General features: G+C 34.3%; 1 protein-coding gene across 5 annotated transcripts in view; it reads left to right on the top strand.

Annotated features, from left to right (window-relative positions):
- The first annotated feature begins 589 nt into the window (after positions 1-589).
- The window catches only part of LOC136043722 (annexin B10-like), a 68,798-nt gene continuing 52,299 nt past the window's right edge, over positions 590-17,088 (top strand). For all 5 annotated transcript variants that reach the window (XM_065728632.1, XM_065728631.1, XM_065728630.1 and 2 more), the window contains exon 1: positions 590-758. In XM_065728632.1, the coding sequence (XP_065584704.1) occupies positions 744-758 (15 nt within the window). In that variant the 5' untranslated portion in view covers positions 590-743. The remainder of the gene's footprint in view (positions 759-17,088) is intronic.

Here is a 17,088-nt window from a genome sequence, read left to right as displayed (position 1 = left end):
TGCACCCTTCTTGCCCCCCCCCCCAAAGTGTAATACAATAAATCAACGGACAGGAGGGGGGGGGGGTAAATGCCAACTCCGGACTTAATTTTGCCAACCCAGACTTCAGTTTGCCAACTAGGTGATACTTAGTTTCTGCAAAAAATCTTGTCAAAATTAAAATAAGCCTCCATATTTTAAGTATCCAGAGAAACATGTCAGTTTTCTTTGAGTATATCTTAACCCTATGTTAATATATGACTCATTTTTCAGTTTTCATTGTCATTTTCTCCTGATTTGTAAAAGTTGGCTTCAACTTTGCCCCCCTCCCCCAGTATTTATACGAAATTACGCCATTGTTAATAGCTCTCTGCAGTACCAAGTATTGTAAGACCAAAATACGACTATATCCCCTCTATAATCTAATCGTGACCAAATTTCAGTATATTGACACATGTTGTATAGTGTGTCAAAACCGTTTCCGGATCAAACTGGCCTGGTTAATAAGATAGTTGAACCGCGATACAGCCCAAAAGATAGATGGCTTATTAATTTCGTCATTTGTGGTTTTTATATTCTTGAAATATCGAAACGGTTGCCAAAAATTTGGGAAAGAATCTCGCCCAGAGCTGATCGAGCGCTTGAAATTCGTTATTGAGTCAAGACGAGAGAGAAGGACTTGCGTCGTCTGTTTTTGAATTGAAGGTGTGACCGCGTCGTGTAAACAAGTATTCCTTCTGGAGTAGGCTGATCTAACAAGGAATATGTCAGAATTTGAGGTTGGTTCATCTGCTAGGCTATATACTTCTTTTTTCGGCATTAGTGTACAGTTAGGCCCACTCAAAAGGAAAAAAAAATGCCAACAACTTTTCCTAAATATGATTCCTAAAAGTGCTGAAATTTACTAAAGTGCCTAATATAGATAGGCTATATGACCAAAAATATTTGACTAGGCAAACCGCGCTATAGCATCATGTCTTTGCATAAGAATGATAAATTTGGAAATATAGGCATTTCATATATATTTTCATATATATTTCATATATAGGCATCTTTCATATTGGAAATATGAAAAAAAAATTATGTCAACAACTTTTGGAAATCGTAAAATGCAAAGTTGTATGATTCTTAAAAGTTTAAAATTTAGAAAAATTTACTTCACCCCCCCCCCCGCCTAATATAGATATATGAGAAAAACTATTCGACTAGGCTAACTACTCTGTAGCATCATGTCTTTACATAAGAATGATAAATTTTGGAAATATAGACTACTATTTAATAAAAAGTCAGCTGAAAACATGAATTATTAAAATGGAAAAAAAAAACATGAAAATCTGATTAAAAGAAACTGATGAAGCCTGGGATGCAATTATGATGGTAGCGACTGTTGAATTTGGAAGTTTTGATCGAATCGTTCTAGGCTATTTGTTTTTTATTGTGGACATAGCAGAACATTGTTTTTTTTTTTTTTTTTCACAGCAGAAATCCTGGTTCATAATTAGTACTTTTCGGTTATATAATACACACTCGAGAAGTAAAGTTTGGTTAATGCTAATGAAATAAAACAAAATATGATGAAAACATAATAGTTCAGAAACAAATTTGGAGTATATATTTGCATATTAGGGTGGGGGAGTGGGTAAAGAATAACATATATTAAAGACGTAACCTAAAAAACCCAATCTGACCTAACCTAACCGAAAAACCAACTAGATACTGAGGCTAAATAAAATATAGGCCTACCTATAATGTATTTTTAACCAAGCCAAAGCTAGGAAATTGTCTGGTATAAATAATTTGCTTGACCAGTTTCTTGTCTCGTCGTCGTGATACAAGTTCTCGATTGTGTATTATATAACCGACAAGTAAAGCATAATTTCCCAAATCAGTTGAAAAAGTATACCGTTCCATTCCCCATTCAATATTTTTTCCGAATATAATAATCATTATTGTCACAATTATGGTCCAACTCTTCCCCTGGAATGTGATCAGATATAGCCCTAGGCTTTTATTATTCTCTATCTTCCACGAATCTTTTTTAGCGAGTGGGTTGCTTTTGCCGAGAAGCATAGGTTCAACCTCAAATAATTTGTTATTGCTGTGTGGGAACAGTGGCATGGCTAGGAGGCAACCACCACACGTGATGCCACTGTTAGACCTTTTCGTGGCCTGTTTTGCTATTATTCTACCCTATCTTTCACGGATCTTTTAGCGAGTGGGTTGCTTTTGTTGAAAAGCATAGGTTCAAGCTCAAATAATTTGGTATTGCTGTGTGGGAACAGTGGCGTGGCTAGGGCGCAACCACCACACGTGATGCCACTGTTGGACCTTTTTGTGGCTTGTTTTGCTATTATTCTACTCTATCTTTCACGAATATTTCTTAGCGAGTGGGTTGCTTTTGCCGAGAAGCATAGGTTCAAGCTCAAATGATTTTTTATTGCTGTGTGGGAACAGTGGCGTGGCTAGGGGGGGGGGGCAACGGAGACGACTGTTTCTAGGCGCAGCCTCTGAGGTGGAGTCAAACTGAGGTCTTTCACTTAGTCTTTATTTTGGCTGTAATCGTGAGGGAGGGCGAAAACTGACATTGTCCCTGGGTGCTGAAAGACCTAGCTACGTCTCTGGTGGGAGAAGGGGCGTTGGAGAAACCTAATCTGAACTGTATGGCGGATTCAAGAGAGCTTTCCTTACTGCAATTCTCGTAGACGCTACCAGCTCTAGCGTGTAGGTTTAGAATCGGTATGACTAGAAAGGAAACATTTTTCACAATTTTTAAACCAGGCAAGACCGTGAGAATCAGATAATGTTTGAGCTAGATCAAATATATGCTTTTGCAAAAAAAAAATGTAATGAAAAATAATGATGGTAGGCCCCAATTAGCTATTTAAATAAATTCTAGCCGGAAATTAATCTAAATATGCAAAAATACAACACGATTAAAATTATCCTATTTAAAGGGGCTAGGAATACTTAGAGAAGGGACGAGTCTATAAACAAGGGAATGTACTTTGGGTGCCATTTATTCCTAATTTCCTTGGTGGATTTCATGAAACGATCTTAGAGGGGTGGGGTTCTCCCCTCCACACCACCTACGTCAAGGTTGGTTGACAAATAAAAGGTTAAAAAGCACCTAGAAATTTTCACCCTGATGGACTGGTACCAAGGCCGTATCCAGGGGGCTAGTGGGTTTGAATCCCCCCCCCCGCACACACACACGAAATGCTTGTCCAACCTGTAAAAATGTAACAAACATCAATATAAACACATTTGTATGCGTTTTTTGAAGTTCTTTGTACCTCCATAAAAAAATCCTTTTGTAAGGATTTTTGTATCTGTCTAGATGTCTAGGTCTCTATCTAGATGTCACACACCTTGTCCAACCTGTAAAAATGTAACAAACATCAATATAAACACATTTTGAATGCGTTTTTTTGAAGTTTTTTTTTTGTACCCCCCGCCAAAAAAAATCCTTTTGTAACCACGTCCCCCCCATCCAAAAAAATCCTGAATACGGCCCTGATTGGTACCCAGGCTTCTCTCGGAATATTGTAGCTTTCCGTGTTTGCCTGTTACTTTAACACAATTTGCCTATATTTCATTTACTAACCAATTGATCCAACCTTTTTCCAAGAAAAATGGGTCTTGTACCCAAAGTAGTTTCCAGAAAAGTGTTTCAAGAGCGGTAGTTTAGAAAAAAAGAACAATAAATACTCTCTTAAACCGTTCAAACTTTGAAAGTTTGGGGACCGAATGAGTAATCTAATCTTGCTATCATTCTCAATTTTATCGTCAAACACCCGCAGAAACCTCTTACAGCAGATGGAAAACTTTTCAATTATCATTTACATTCTTTCCATTGAAAACCTTTTAAAATCTGCATTTGTATTTTATCTTGACTTCTTAAAAAACGCTCACGAACCGTTTCCCTAAAGTTTTAAAGAATTATGATATGAATTGACAATTTTGACGATGAAATGTGGGCCGTTTGAAAGGTTGTTGAAGAAAAGCTAGATATCAGTGGTCAAGTGATTCACTAATTTCTTCGTTATCTTCTCTTGTTTTGTATGTTAGATTGTCAGTTGTCAAGTACAGGTTTAAAACCCGATTTTTCGAAGGGTCGAGGAAGATGTGCTAGATGTTAGTGGTCAAGTTCGGGTCTAAAACACCGGTCTTGCGAATATACAACATTCTTCGCTGTCCAATTGTCGCTGCATATAAATAGATTGTCAGGTTTACCGACCCTCGAACATGCAACGTACAATTGTCCATGGGAAAAACAATCAGTATTAAGATCTATACCACATTTTTCTAATGATTGGCCTTGAGCTTTGTTAATGGTGATGTGCAAATGCTAATCGAATTGGGAATTGCAATCTTTTAAATTGAAAAGGCAGATCCGTTGGAATCATGGGAATGCGAGGAATAAGAACAGCCTCACTCTCAAAAGGCCCTGTCAAGATTGTGGCCTCTATTAATAGAGTTTAAGCGGATTCTTTTGGCTTAGATCTTACCAAGGGCTCGCCAAGGCTCAAATATTAGAATATTGGAGCCTGAGGTCGGAAATTTTTTTTTACTTGCCTACCAGATAATATAGACAAACTAAAGCAGTACGCAAGCTGGTTAATAGAGAGGCTTAGTTAGGGTATAAAGTCATCCCCCCCCTAACTATTACTACCGAAATACAAGTAGATCATATTGCCGGCGATAAAAAACTAATTTGGTGCCCCCTCAGGGCAGCCCCCGGAAACAGCTGTCCCATTTGCCCTCCTTGCTACACCACCGGGGAAACAGCCACTATACATGTAACAAGAATGATGGTAGAAGTGGTAATGTTAAAACAGTTTAAACAGTCTCAAAACAATATGTTTCCCTGTTAATAAACCTTTACTGATGGCACTGAAGAAAGAGTGCAAAGATTTCGCCAAAGTACATGCTGTCGCTTTCCTTCTTAATGTATTGTTGAATAGAGATCAGTCCTTTTTGGAAGTTGGAATCTTGCTGCTGCGGCATTGAGGCTCGTTTGGCTGATGACAAATTCTTGCCCAAACAAATATGGCTTATTGTCGTTCACTCGACGTGAAGGAGTCAAAGCTCTGATCAGTGTGTCAGGTCAGGCGTTAAAATGAAGCTCAAGACAACGAACTGAACAAACATTATGACTCGCTTCTGTACAAATTACTTCTCCGCCCTAAGTATAGTGGATTTTTCTAATGACCTCAAGGTACGTTAAATACAAGTGATAAGAAAAATATTTTTGGATTTGGGCCGAGTAAAATACAATTTATTTTATTTCATATTTAAGATAATACCAGGTCATTGGTAAGTTGAACTCTAGGCAATATTTTATTTCAGTACGTCATATAAGATGAAGTGCGCGCTCTGTAATATTGCCCGTATCATTCACCTGTTTTGTCTTACTTTTCCCCTTCGTTTTCAAGAGAAATTTCCGTGTGCGTGCAACGACAAGTACCTAAGTCGTTTTCTATTTCTTAATAATATTGGTTGTGTCTAGTTTCTGGCAAACGTCTGAAATTAAATGAACTTTGGGACAAGACAGTGCTTTATATAAGAGTGTCTATCAACAGCTTTTTATTGCTACATACAGTGGAACCATAGAATTCGAACCTTATTCGTTTCTGTCTTTAACCCGAAGAGTTTGTTTATTGAAGGAAAGGTCCCACAGGAACTACCTAAGAAAGCTAGACGTAATCTAGGATTTTGTTTGAGAAAATTCATTGAGCGGATGACCTCAGGTAAAGAATACTATGCTCGGTGTTTTAGCAATTGACTCTACATGAGGTAGCTCAGCTTGACTTTCTTGCCAGCTTCTGTGGTTCTTGAACGGAGGAACAGTGCATCCACCGAAAGAGTTCCGGTTGCGCGACTTAACAAGCATCTTGTTTATCAAGCATCTTGCAGTGTTCGAAAACTGGGATCATGCCATATTAGATGATACTCAAGACTGAGATTTGCTCATCTTTTTGAGAAGACGTGTTTTTTCTGTTTAAACCGAACTGGTTTGCTCTCGAGTCTAGTTTAAAGTTGGAGTTTGACTGGAAGTTCTTCGAGACGACATGATCAGATTTTGCATGCTTTTAGCTTGTTTCTCATTAATTTTTTTAAGGGATTAATGTCCTCAGACACAACATTTGGCAATAGTTATGTCCAAACTCTCCAAACTTCCACTTGGTTGTTGTGCTGTTATTATGTCATTTTGGCCTGGAGAAAAAAAATATCCAAACGTGTCAAGTGAGGGTGTCGCTCGAACTATGCTCAGGAGAAAAATGACAGTGTCCTAAATCCTGAGGTATATATTAACCATATGTTCAATATATCGAGGAGTCAGTATTTAAGTCATCAAAGTTCAGAAACTTATATTTTGACCAAAAGTATCTGAAGTACTGTATTGTTTGTGTTGGCTATATTTTCTTGAGATGTAATAAAGTGGCGTTTACTAAAAACTGGACATAAGTTAAGGAAGGAAGTAGGATGTTTTCAGAGTATCTATTTTAGCAACTCATGGCATCACTTTCAATACACACAAACTAAAGATCAGTTTCGAAATGCACTGACAACTGGCAATTATAATCTGCAACCATGTCACAAGAGGACGACATGTCACTATGGGTATGGTTTCTGACTCCTGGTGTGACAAATTGGGTTGAAAGCTGACTTCCGTAGTTAAATTGTTTAACTTGGTATAAAGTGTTGCATGTTGACGGAAGTTGATCTCGAAGAAAGTTATTTCAGGCTAAGTAGTTTTAGTAGGGAGGGCTGTATTACAAGAAAAAAGCAAGCAAATTAAAGAGGTTTTTGAAATAGCACTTGCTCGAAGTTGTCAATGATTACTACTACTGCCAACAACTCACTGCAGCACCAAGCCACCTGAGGCCAACACAGGTACGCACGCTCCTTCTCCATCCCAATCTTTTCAAAGGCTCCCTCTTTACAGCCTCCCAGGAAGTTCCCATTTCCCTTAAATCTTTCTATATGACATCTTCCCACCCCAAAGCGGGATTGAGCCACACTTTTCATACAGTCCACTACTACTACTACTACTACTAATAACTCAGTGCAGCACCAAGCCGCCTGAGGCCAACACAGCTATGCACGCTCCTCCTTCAACCTAATCTATTTAAAGCCTCCCTCTTTACACCCTCCCAGGAAGTTCCCATTTCCTTTAAATCTTTATTTATGACATCCTCCCAACCCAGACAAGGATGACCTGCTTTCCGTGTAGCCCCAGACGGTTGGCCAAAAAGGACAATTTTCGGTAATCTGTCATCTTTCATCCGTAGAACGTGGCCTAGCCGTCTCAACCTTTCTTTCATTATAGCTCCAGAAAGCGGGATTGAACCACATTTTTCGTACAACCTACTGTTTGAAATACGGTCAGTCAGCCGGGTACCCAGAACAATCCGTAGGCAATTTCTCTGGAAAACATCTAGTAAATTTTCATGTGCTTTTCGGAGTGCCCATGCTTCAGAGCCATATTTGACCACTGTCATCACTGTAGCTTCCAATATTCTAATCTTGGTTTGTAGACTTATCTTTCTATTCTTCCAAACTTTTTTTAACTGTGAAAAAACACCCTGGGCCTTAGCTATTCTACTTTTAACATCTTCACTGCTCCCACGATCTTTACTAATAATACTACCAAGGTAAGTGAAGCTCCCAACCTGATCAATCTTTTCGTTACCTAATGTCACCTGTTCATCTTCACTTATTCCTAGCCTTAGTGACTTAGTCTTCTTAACATTAATTTTCAAGCCTATTTTAGCACCCTGAACTCGTAAAACCTCTAAAAATTCATTCATTTTGCTCACACTTTCATCTAATATGCTTAAATCATCAGCATAATCTAAGTCCAGGAGTGTTCTTCCTCCCCATTTGATTCCATGGTCTCCAATTGCCTTTCCTGTGCTCCTTAAGACGAAGTCCATCAAAATGATCCATATAAAGGGGGATAGAACACAACCCTGCTTAACTCCTGATTTAATACAAAACCAGTTGCTAACCTCATTTCCTACCTTAACGGCAGCAGTATTATTCTCGTACATGGCGCAAATCACTTTAATGTATTTTTCAGGTATACCATATAACGACAAGACCTTTGTTAACGCTGTTCTATCAACAGAATCGAAAGCTTGCTCATAATCGATAAAACTGAGGACCAAAGGTGTTTGACAACGAAGGGACTTCTCAATTATTAACCTAAGAGTGAAAACATGGTCGACACATCCTCTACCTTTTCTAAAACCGCATTGTTCTTCCCTTAAAACTTTGTCTACAGCATGTCTCAGTCTAAAAAGTATCATATTATTCAGTAATTTGCTACCTACAGAGACCAGACTAATGCCTCGATAATTACGACACTCACTCTTGTCACCTTTCTTATACAGTGGTTTAATTAAGGTTTTCCTAAAATCATTGGGTACTTCCCCTTTTTCAAAAATCATGTTCATAATCTTCAGTAACTTATTCCTAACCTCAGAGCCACCATATTTAAGAAACTCATTAATCATACTATAAGCACCTGGGGCCTTATTATTTTTTAATCCTTTTAGTACTGTCGCTAATTCTTCCTCACTAAACAAATCTTCCTTCACATACAGTCTACTGTTTGAAATACGGTGAGTCAACCGGGGGGGGGGAGAGACCTACCAAATCTTCCTCTGTTTTCCGGACCTCCCATGCTTCAGAGCCATATTTGACTGCTGTCATCACCATAGCTTCCTATATTCTAAACTTGGTTTGCAGACTTATTTTCCTATTCTTCCAAATTTTTTCTTACTGTGATAAAACACCCTAAGCCTTGGCTATTCTACTTTTAACACCTTCACTGCTCCCACTATCTTTACTAATAATACTACCAAGGTCAATGAAGCTGTCCACCTGATCAATCTTTTCCTTACCCAACGCTTCAACTTTTATCATAATCAATCTGTTGCAAAACATACGGGAATTATAAGATCCTAGTTCAAACGTCCAGGATGTTCTCTGTGCTTGCGTCTTTTGATAAAACCAATTGAAGTGAATGAGTTTGAAAACTACTTATTTACTAAGAATAGTTAATAACGTATTGTTATGACCTAGGTCGGAGAGAGGGGGTATAGCTTCGAAAAAAGTTGAATCATATATAAGATATATGAAATCATATATGTTAATAAATATGTTTAATAAAAACCAAAAGTTAATAACGTATTGTTATGAACTGGGTGCCTACACAGGAACTTTTTTCGTCAGAGGGAGGGGGTATATCTTTGAAAAAAGGTGAATCATACATAAGATATATGAAATCATATATCTATATATATAAAAATAAGTTGTCTGTGTGTGGATCTGTGGATCTGTGGATCAGGTGACGTCACCTGAAAAAACTGGATCAGGTGACAAAACTGAAAACTGAAAAAAACTAAAAAAAGGCAAAAACTACAAAAAAACTAAAAACTAATAAAAAAAATAAAAAAGCTAAAAAACTAAAAAAACTAAAAAAAGGCAAAAACTACAAAAAAAACTAAAAACTAATAAAAAAGCTAAAAAACTAAAAAAACTAAAAAAAGGCAAAAACTACAAAAAAAACTAAAAACTAATAAAAAAAATAAAAAAGCTAAAAAACTAAAAAAACTAAAAAAACTAAAAAAAGGTAAAAAACTAAAAAAACTAAAAACTAAAAAAACTAAAAAAAAAGGAAAAAACTGAAAAATAAGCTAAAATAAAGGTAAAAACCAATAAAAAACTAAAAAAAAACTGAAAAAACTAAAAAAAGGCAAAAACTACAAAAAAAACTAAAAACTAATAAAAAAAGTAAAAAAGATAAAAAACTAAAAAAACTAAAAAAACTAAAAAAGGTAAAAAACTAAAAAAAATAAAAAAAATAAAAAATATAAAAAATAAAAAAAAATAAAAAAAAAGGAAAAAACTGAAAAATAAGCTAAAATAAAGGTAAAAACCAATAAAAAACTAAAAAGAAAAAAAAGGAAAAAACTAAAAAAAATTTTCATCTAAAAAACTAAAAAAAACTAAAAAAGGTAAAAACTAAAAGAACTAAAAAAGAAAAAAATAAATGACGACACTCAAAGAGAAAGCGACCAGGACAAAAGGAATGTTCGATTAGCAATCAACAAAGCACCGGGACACAGGGAGTATAAATGACGACCAGGACATAAGTAAAAAAAAAACTAACAAAACTAAAAAGAAGGTAAAAACTACAAAAAAACTAAAAAGAAAAAAAACTAAAAAAAGGCAAAAACTACAAAAAAAAACTAAAAACTAATAAAAAAGCTAAAAAACTAAAAAAACTAAAAAAAGGCAAAAACTACAAAAAAACTAAAAACTAATAAAAAAAATAAAAAAGCTAAAAAACTAAAAAAACTAAAAAAATTAAAAAAAGGTAAAAAACTAAAAAAACTAAAAACTAAAAAAAACTAAAAAAAGGAAAAAACTGAAAAATAAGCTAAAATAAAGGTAAAAACCAATAAAAAACTAAAAAAAAAACTGAAAAAACTAAAAAAAGGCAAAAACTACAAAAAAACTAAAAACTAATAAAAAAAGTAAAAAAGCTAAAAAACTAAAAAAACTAAAAAACTAAAAAAAGGTAAAAAACTAAAAAAAATAAAAAATAAAGAAAAACTAAAAAAAAGGAAAAAACTGAAAAATAAGCTAAAATAAAGGTAAAAACCAATAAAAAACTAAAAAGAAAAAAAGGAAAAAACTAAAAAAAATTTTCATCTAAAAAACTAAAAAAAAACTAAAAAAGGTAAAAACTAAAAGAACTAAAAAAGAAAAAAATAAATGACGACACTCAAAGAGAAAGCGACCAGGACAAAAGGAATGTTCGATTAGCAATCAACAAAGCACCGGGACACAGGGAGTATAAATGACGACCAGGACATAAGTAAAAAAAAAACTAACAAAACTAAAAAGAAGGTAAAAACTACAAAAAAAAAGAAAAAAAAACTAAAAACTAATAAAAAAACTAAAAAATCTAAAAATCTAAATAAACTAAAAAAGAAAAAAAAGGAAAAAAATAAAGGAGAAAAACAAAACTAAAAAACGAATGTATATACAGACCGGGACACCGGGATACAAATGACGACCGGGACACAGGGAATATAAATGACGACCGGGACACAGGGACACAACTACAACGGGGACACCGGGGGAAACAGGGGGATATAAATGACGACCGGGACACCGGGATAGGGAATGGTCGATTAGCAATCATCATCAACAAAGCTCAAGGGCAATCATTAGAATCATGAGGTATAGATCTGAATACAGATTGTTTTCCCATGGACCATTATATGTTGCATGTTCAAGAGTCGGTAAACCTGACAATCTATTTATATGCAAAGACAATGGGACAGCAAAGAATGTTGTATATTCGCAAGTTTTACGTAGTTAAAACCATATATATATATATATATATATATATATATATATATATATATATATATATATCTATATATATAAAAATAAGTTGTCTGTGGATGGATGGATGGATGGATGTGTGGATGGATGTGTCAGGTGACGTCACCTGAAAAAACTGGATTAGGTGACGTCAAAACTGAAAAAACTAAAAAAAGGCAAAAACTACAAAAAAAACTAAAAACTAATAAAAAAAATAAAAAAGCTAAAAAACTAAAAAAACTATAAAGGTAAAAACCAATAAAAAACTAAAAAAAAAACTGAAAAAACTAAAAAAAGGCAAAAACTACAAAAAAAAACTAAAAACTAATAAAAAAAGTAAAAAAGCTAAAAAACTAAAAAAACTAAAAAAACTAAAAAAAGGTAAAAAACTAAAAAAAATAAAAAATAAAAAAAAACTAAAAAAAAGGAAAAAACTGAAAAATAAGCTAAAATAAAGGTAAAAACCAATAAAAAACTAAAAAAAAAAAGGAAAAAACTAATAAATGACGACACTCAAAGAGAAAGCGACCAGGACAAAAAACTAAAAAAAAAGGCAAAAACTACAAAAAAACTAAAAACTAATAAAAAAAATAAAAAAGCTAAAAAACTAAAAAAACTAAAAAAAGGTAAAAAACTAAAAAAACTAAAAACTAAAAAAAAACTAAAAAAGGTAAAAACTAAAAGAACTAAAAAAGAAAAAAATAAATGACGACACTCAAAGAGAAAGCGACCAGGACAAAAGGAATGTTCGATTAGCAATCAACAAAGCACCGGGACACAGGGAGTATAAATGACGACCAGGACACAAGTAAAAAAAAAAATTAACAAAACTAAAAAGAAGGTAAAAACTACAAAAAAACTAAAAAGAAAAAAAAAACTAAAAACTAATAAAAAAACTAAAAAATCTAAAAATCTAAATAAACTAAAAAAGAAAAAAAAAGGAAAAAAATAAAGGAGAAAAACAAAACTAAAAAACGAATGTATATACAGACCGGTACACCGGGATACAAATGACGACCGGGACACAGGGAATATAAATAACGACCGGGACACAGGGACACAACTACAACGGGGACACCGGGGGAAACAGGGGGATATAAATGACGACCGGGACAAAAAAACTAAAAAGAAATAAAAACTAAAAACTAATAAAAAAAACTAAAAAATCTAAAAATCTAAATAAGCTAAAAAAGAAAAAAAAAGGAAAAAAATAAAGGAGAAAAACAAAACTAAAAAACGAATGTATATACAGACCGGGACACCGGGATACAAATGATGACCGGGACCCGGGACACAGGGAATATAAATGACGACCGGGACACAGGGACACAACTACAACGGGGACACCGGGGGAAACAGGGGGATAACCTGACAATCTATTTATATGCAAAGACAATGGGACAGCAAAGAATGTTGTATATTCGCAAGTTTTACGTAGTTAAAACCATATATATATATATATATCTATATTCACAGGTGGGACATAGGGACACAACTACAATGGCGCGTAACTATTATGGCGCGTAACGACTTACGCGCGCGGGGGGGCTTGGGGGGGGCGCGAAGCGCCCCCACCAACTAGGTGTTGGGGTGGCGCGAAGCGCCACCCCAACAGCTAGTATATATATATATATATATATATATATATATATATATATATATTCACAGGTGGGACATAGGGACACAACTACAATGGCGCGTAACTATTATGGCGCGTAACGACTTACGCGCGCGGGGGGGCTTGGGGGGGCGCGAAGCGCCCCACCAACTAGGTGCTGGGGTGGCGCGAAGCGCCACCCCAACAGCTAGTATATATATATATATATATATATATATATATATATATATATATATATATATATATATATATATATATATATATATATATATATATATATATATATCTATATCTATATATATAAAAATAAGTTGTCTGTCTGTGGATCTGTGGATCAGGTGACGTCCTGTTTCTGTGTCGGCTGACGTCATGAAATTAGTTGTCGTCATTTTTGCTTTGACGGTGACATCATTAACGGTATTTAAGAAATTTGTTCACGGAAAAATGTTTAATTGTAAAATGACTGAAGAACCTACAATGGGGACGCCGGGGGCACAGGCGGGATATATAAATGACGACCGGGACACAGGGATTGTTCGAATAGAAATTACAGACCGGGACACCGGGACACAGGAAATATAAATGACGACCGGGACACTCAAAGAGAAATTACAAACTGGGACACCGGGACACAAATGACGACCGGGACACAGGGAATATAAATGACGACCGGGACACAGGGACACATCATTAGAATAATGAGGTATAGATCTGAATACGGATTGTTTTTCCCATGGACAATTATATGTTGCATGTTCAAGAGTCAGTAAACCTGACAATCTATTTATATGCACAGACAATGGGACAGCGAAGAATGTTGTATATTCGCATGTTTTACGTAGTTAAAAACATATATTTATATCTATCTCTATTCACAGGTGGGACACAGGGACACAACTAAAATGGCGCGTAACTAATATGGCGCGTAACGACTTACGCGCGCGGGGGGGCTTGGGGGGGGGCGCGAAGCGCCCCACCAACTAGGTGTTGGGGTGGCGCGAAGCGCCACCCCAACAGCTAGTATATATATAAAAATAAGTTGTCTGTGTGTGGATTTGTGGATCAGGTGACGTCATGTTTGTTCGCATATGACGTCTGAATTATTTCACACTAATACAAAAGAAGAAAAAAACTAAAAAAGGTAAAAACTACAAAAAAAACTAAAAAGAAAAAAAAAAACTAAAAAAGCTAAAAAACTATTAAAACTAAAAAAAGGTACAAATCTAATAACTAAAAAAAAACTGAAAAAAATAAAAAAAGGCAAAAACTACAAAAAAAATAAAAACTAATAAAAAAACTAAAAAAGCTAAAAAACTAAAAAAACTAAAAAAACTAAGAAAAAACAAAAAAAACTAAAAAAAGTTAAAAAACTAAAAAAAAACTAAGAACTAAAAAAGAAAAAAACTAAAAAAAAGGAAAAAACTGAAAAATAAAAGAGAAAAAGAAAACTAAAAAAATATGAATAAATATATATAAAAATAAGTTGTTTGTGGGTTATGTCTGTCTGTCTGTCTGTCGAGTGACGTCGTGTTTGTCCGCATATGACGTCTGAATTATTTCACACTAATACAAAAGAAGAAAAAAAACTAAAAAAGGTAAAAACTACAAAAAAAACTAAAAAGAAAAAAAACTAAAAAAGCTAAAAAACTAAAAAAAACTAAAAAAGGTATAAAACTAAAAACTAAAAAAAAACTAAAAAAAGGCAAAAACTAAAAAAAAACTAAAAACTAATAAAAAAACTAAAAAAGCTAAAAAACTAAAAAAACTAAAAAAAGGTAAAAAACAAAAAAAAACTAAAAACTAAAAAAGAAAAAACTAAAAAAAAGGAAAAAACTGAAAAATAAGAGAAAAAGAAAACTAAAAAAATATTAATAAATATAAAAAATATAAATATAAATATAATATAAATTAGCAATCAACAAAGCACCGAGACACAAATGACGACCGGGACACAGGGAGTATAAATGACGACCAGGACATAAGTAAAAAAAAAAACTAAAAAAACTAAAAAAATGGTAAAAACTACAAAAAAACTAAAAACTAATAAAAAAACTAAAAAATCTAAAAATCTAAATAAACTAAAAAAGAAAAAAAAGAAAAAAGGAAAAAAATAAAGGAGAAAAACAAAACTAAAAAACGAATGTATATACAGACCGGGACACCGGGATACAAATGACGACCGGGACACAGGGAATATAAATGACGACCGGGACACAGGGACACAACTACAATGGGGACGCCGGGGGGCACAGGGGGATATAAATGACGACCGGGACACCGGGACACAAGGAATATAAATGACGCCCGGGACACTCAAAGAGAAATCACAGACTGGAACACCGGGACACAAATGACGACCGGGACACAGGGAATATAAATGACGACCGGGACACAGGGACATAACTACAAAGGGGACGCCGGGGTGCACAGGGGGATATATAAATGACGATGGCGACTCAGGGAATGGTCGATTAGCAATCACCATCAACAAAGCTCAAGGGCAATCATTAGAATCATGAGGTATAGATCTGAATACGGATTGTTTTCCCATGGACCATTATATGTTGCATGTTCAAGAGTCGGTAAACCTGACAATCTATTTATATGCACAGACAATGGGACAGCAAAGAATGTTGTATATTCGCAAGTTTTACGTAGTTAAAAACATATATATATATATATATATATATATATATATATATATATATATATATATATATATATATATATATATATATATATATATATATATATATATATATATATATATATATATATATATATATATATATATATATATATATATATATATATATATATATATCTATATTCACAGGTGGGACATAGGGACACAACTACAATGGCGCGTAACTAATATGGCGCGTAACGACTTACGCGCGTGGGGGGGCTTGGGGGGGGGGGGGGGGCGCGAAGCGCCCCCACCAACTAGATGTTGGGGTGGCGCGAAGCGCCACCCCAACAGCTAGTGTTTTATAAAAGTTAAAAGTTAATAAAGTATTGTTTTGACCTGGATGCCCACACAGGAACTTTTTTCGTCAAAGGGAGGAGGTATAGCTTTGAAAAAAGGTGAATCATACTTAAGATATATGAAATCATATATGTTAATAAATATGTTTAATAAAAACCAAAAGTTAATAACGTGTTGTTATGACCTGGGTGCCTACACAGGAACTTTTTTCGTCAGAGGGAGGGGGTATATCTTTGAAAAAAGGTCAATCATACATAAGATATATGAAATCATATATGTTTTATAAAAATCAAAAGTTAATAACGTATTGTTTTGACCTGGATGCCCACACAGGAACTTTTTTCGTCAAAGGGAGGAGGTATAGCTTTGAAAAAAGGTGAATCATACATAAGATATATGAAATCATATATGTTAATAAATATATTTAATAAAAACCAAAAGTTAACAACGTATTGTTATGACCTGGGTGCCTACACAGGAACTTTTTTCGTCAGAGGGAGGGGGTATATCTTTGAAAAAAGGTGAATCATACATAAGATATATGAAATCATATATGTTTTATTAAAGTCAAAAGTTAATAACGTATTGTTTTGACCTGGATGCCCACACAGGAACTTTTTTCGTCAAAGGGAGGAGGTATAGCTTTGAAAAAAGGTGAATCATACTTAAGATATATGAAATCATATATGTTAATAAATATGTTTAATAAAAACCAAAAGTTAATAACATATTGTTATGACCTGGGTGCCTACACAGGAACTTTTTTCGTCAGAGGGAGGGGGTATATCTTTGAAAAAGGTGAATCATACATAAGATATATGAAATCATATATGTTTTATAAAAGTCAAAAGTTAATAACGTATTGTTTTGACCTGGATGCCCACACAGGAATTTTTTTCGTCAAAGGGAGGAGGTATAGCTTTGAAAAAAGGTGAATCATACTTAAGATATATGAAATCATATATGTTAATAAATATGTTTAATAAAAACCAAAAGTTAATAACGTATTGTTATGACCTGGGTGCCTACACAGGAACTTTTTTCGTCAGAGGGAGGGGGTATATCTTTGAAAAAAGGTGAATCATACATAAGA

The sequence above is a fragment of the Artemia franciscana genome, unplaced genomic scaffold, assembly GCF_032884065.1.
Source record: "Artemia franciscana unplaced genomic scaffold, ASM3288406v1 Scaffold_867, whole genome shotgun sequence".
NCBI lineage: Eukaryota > Metazoa > Arthropoda > Branchiopoda > Anostraca > Artemiidae > Artemia > Artemia franciscana.
Note: the sequence above shows the minus strand (reverse complement) of the source record. Positions and strands in the feature narration are given on the sequence as shown.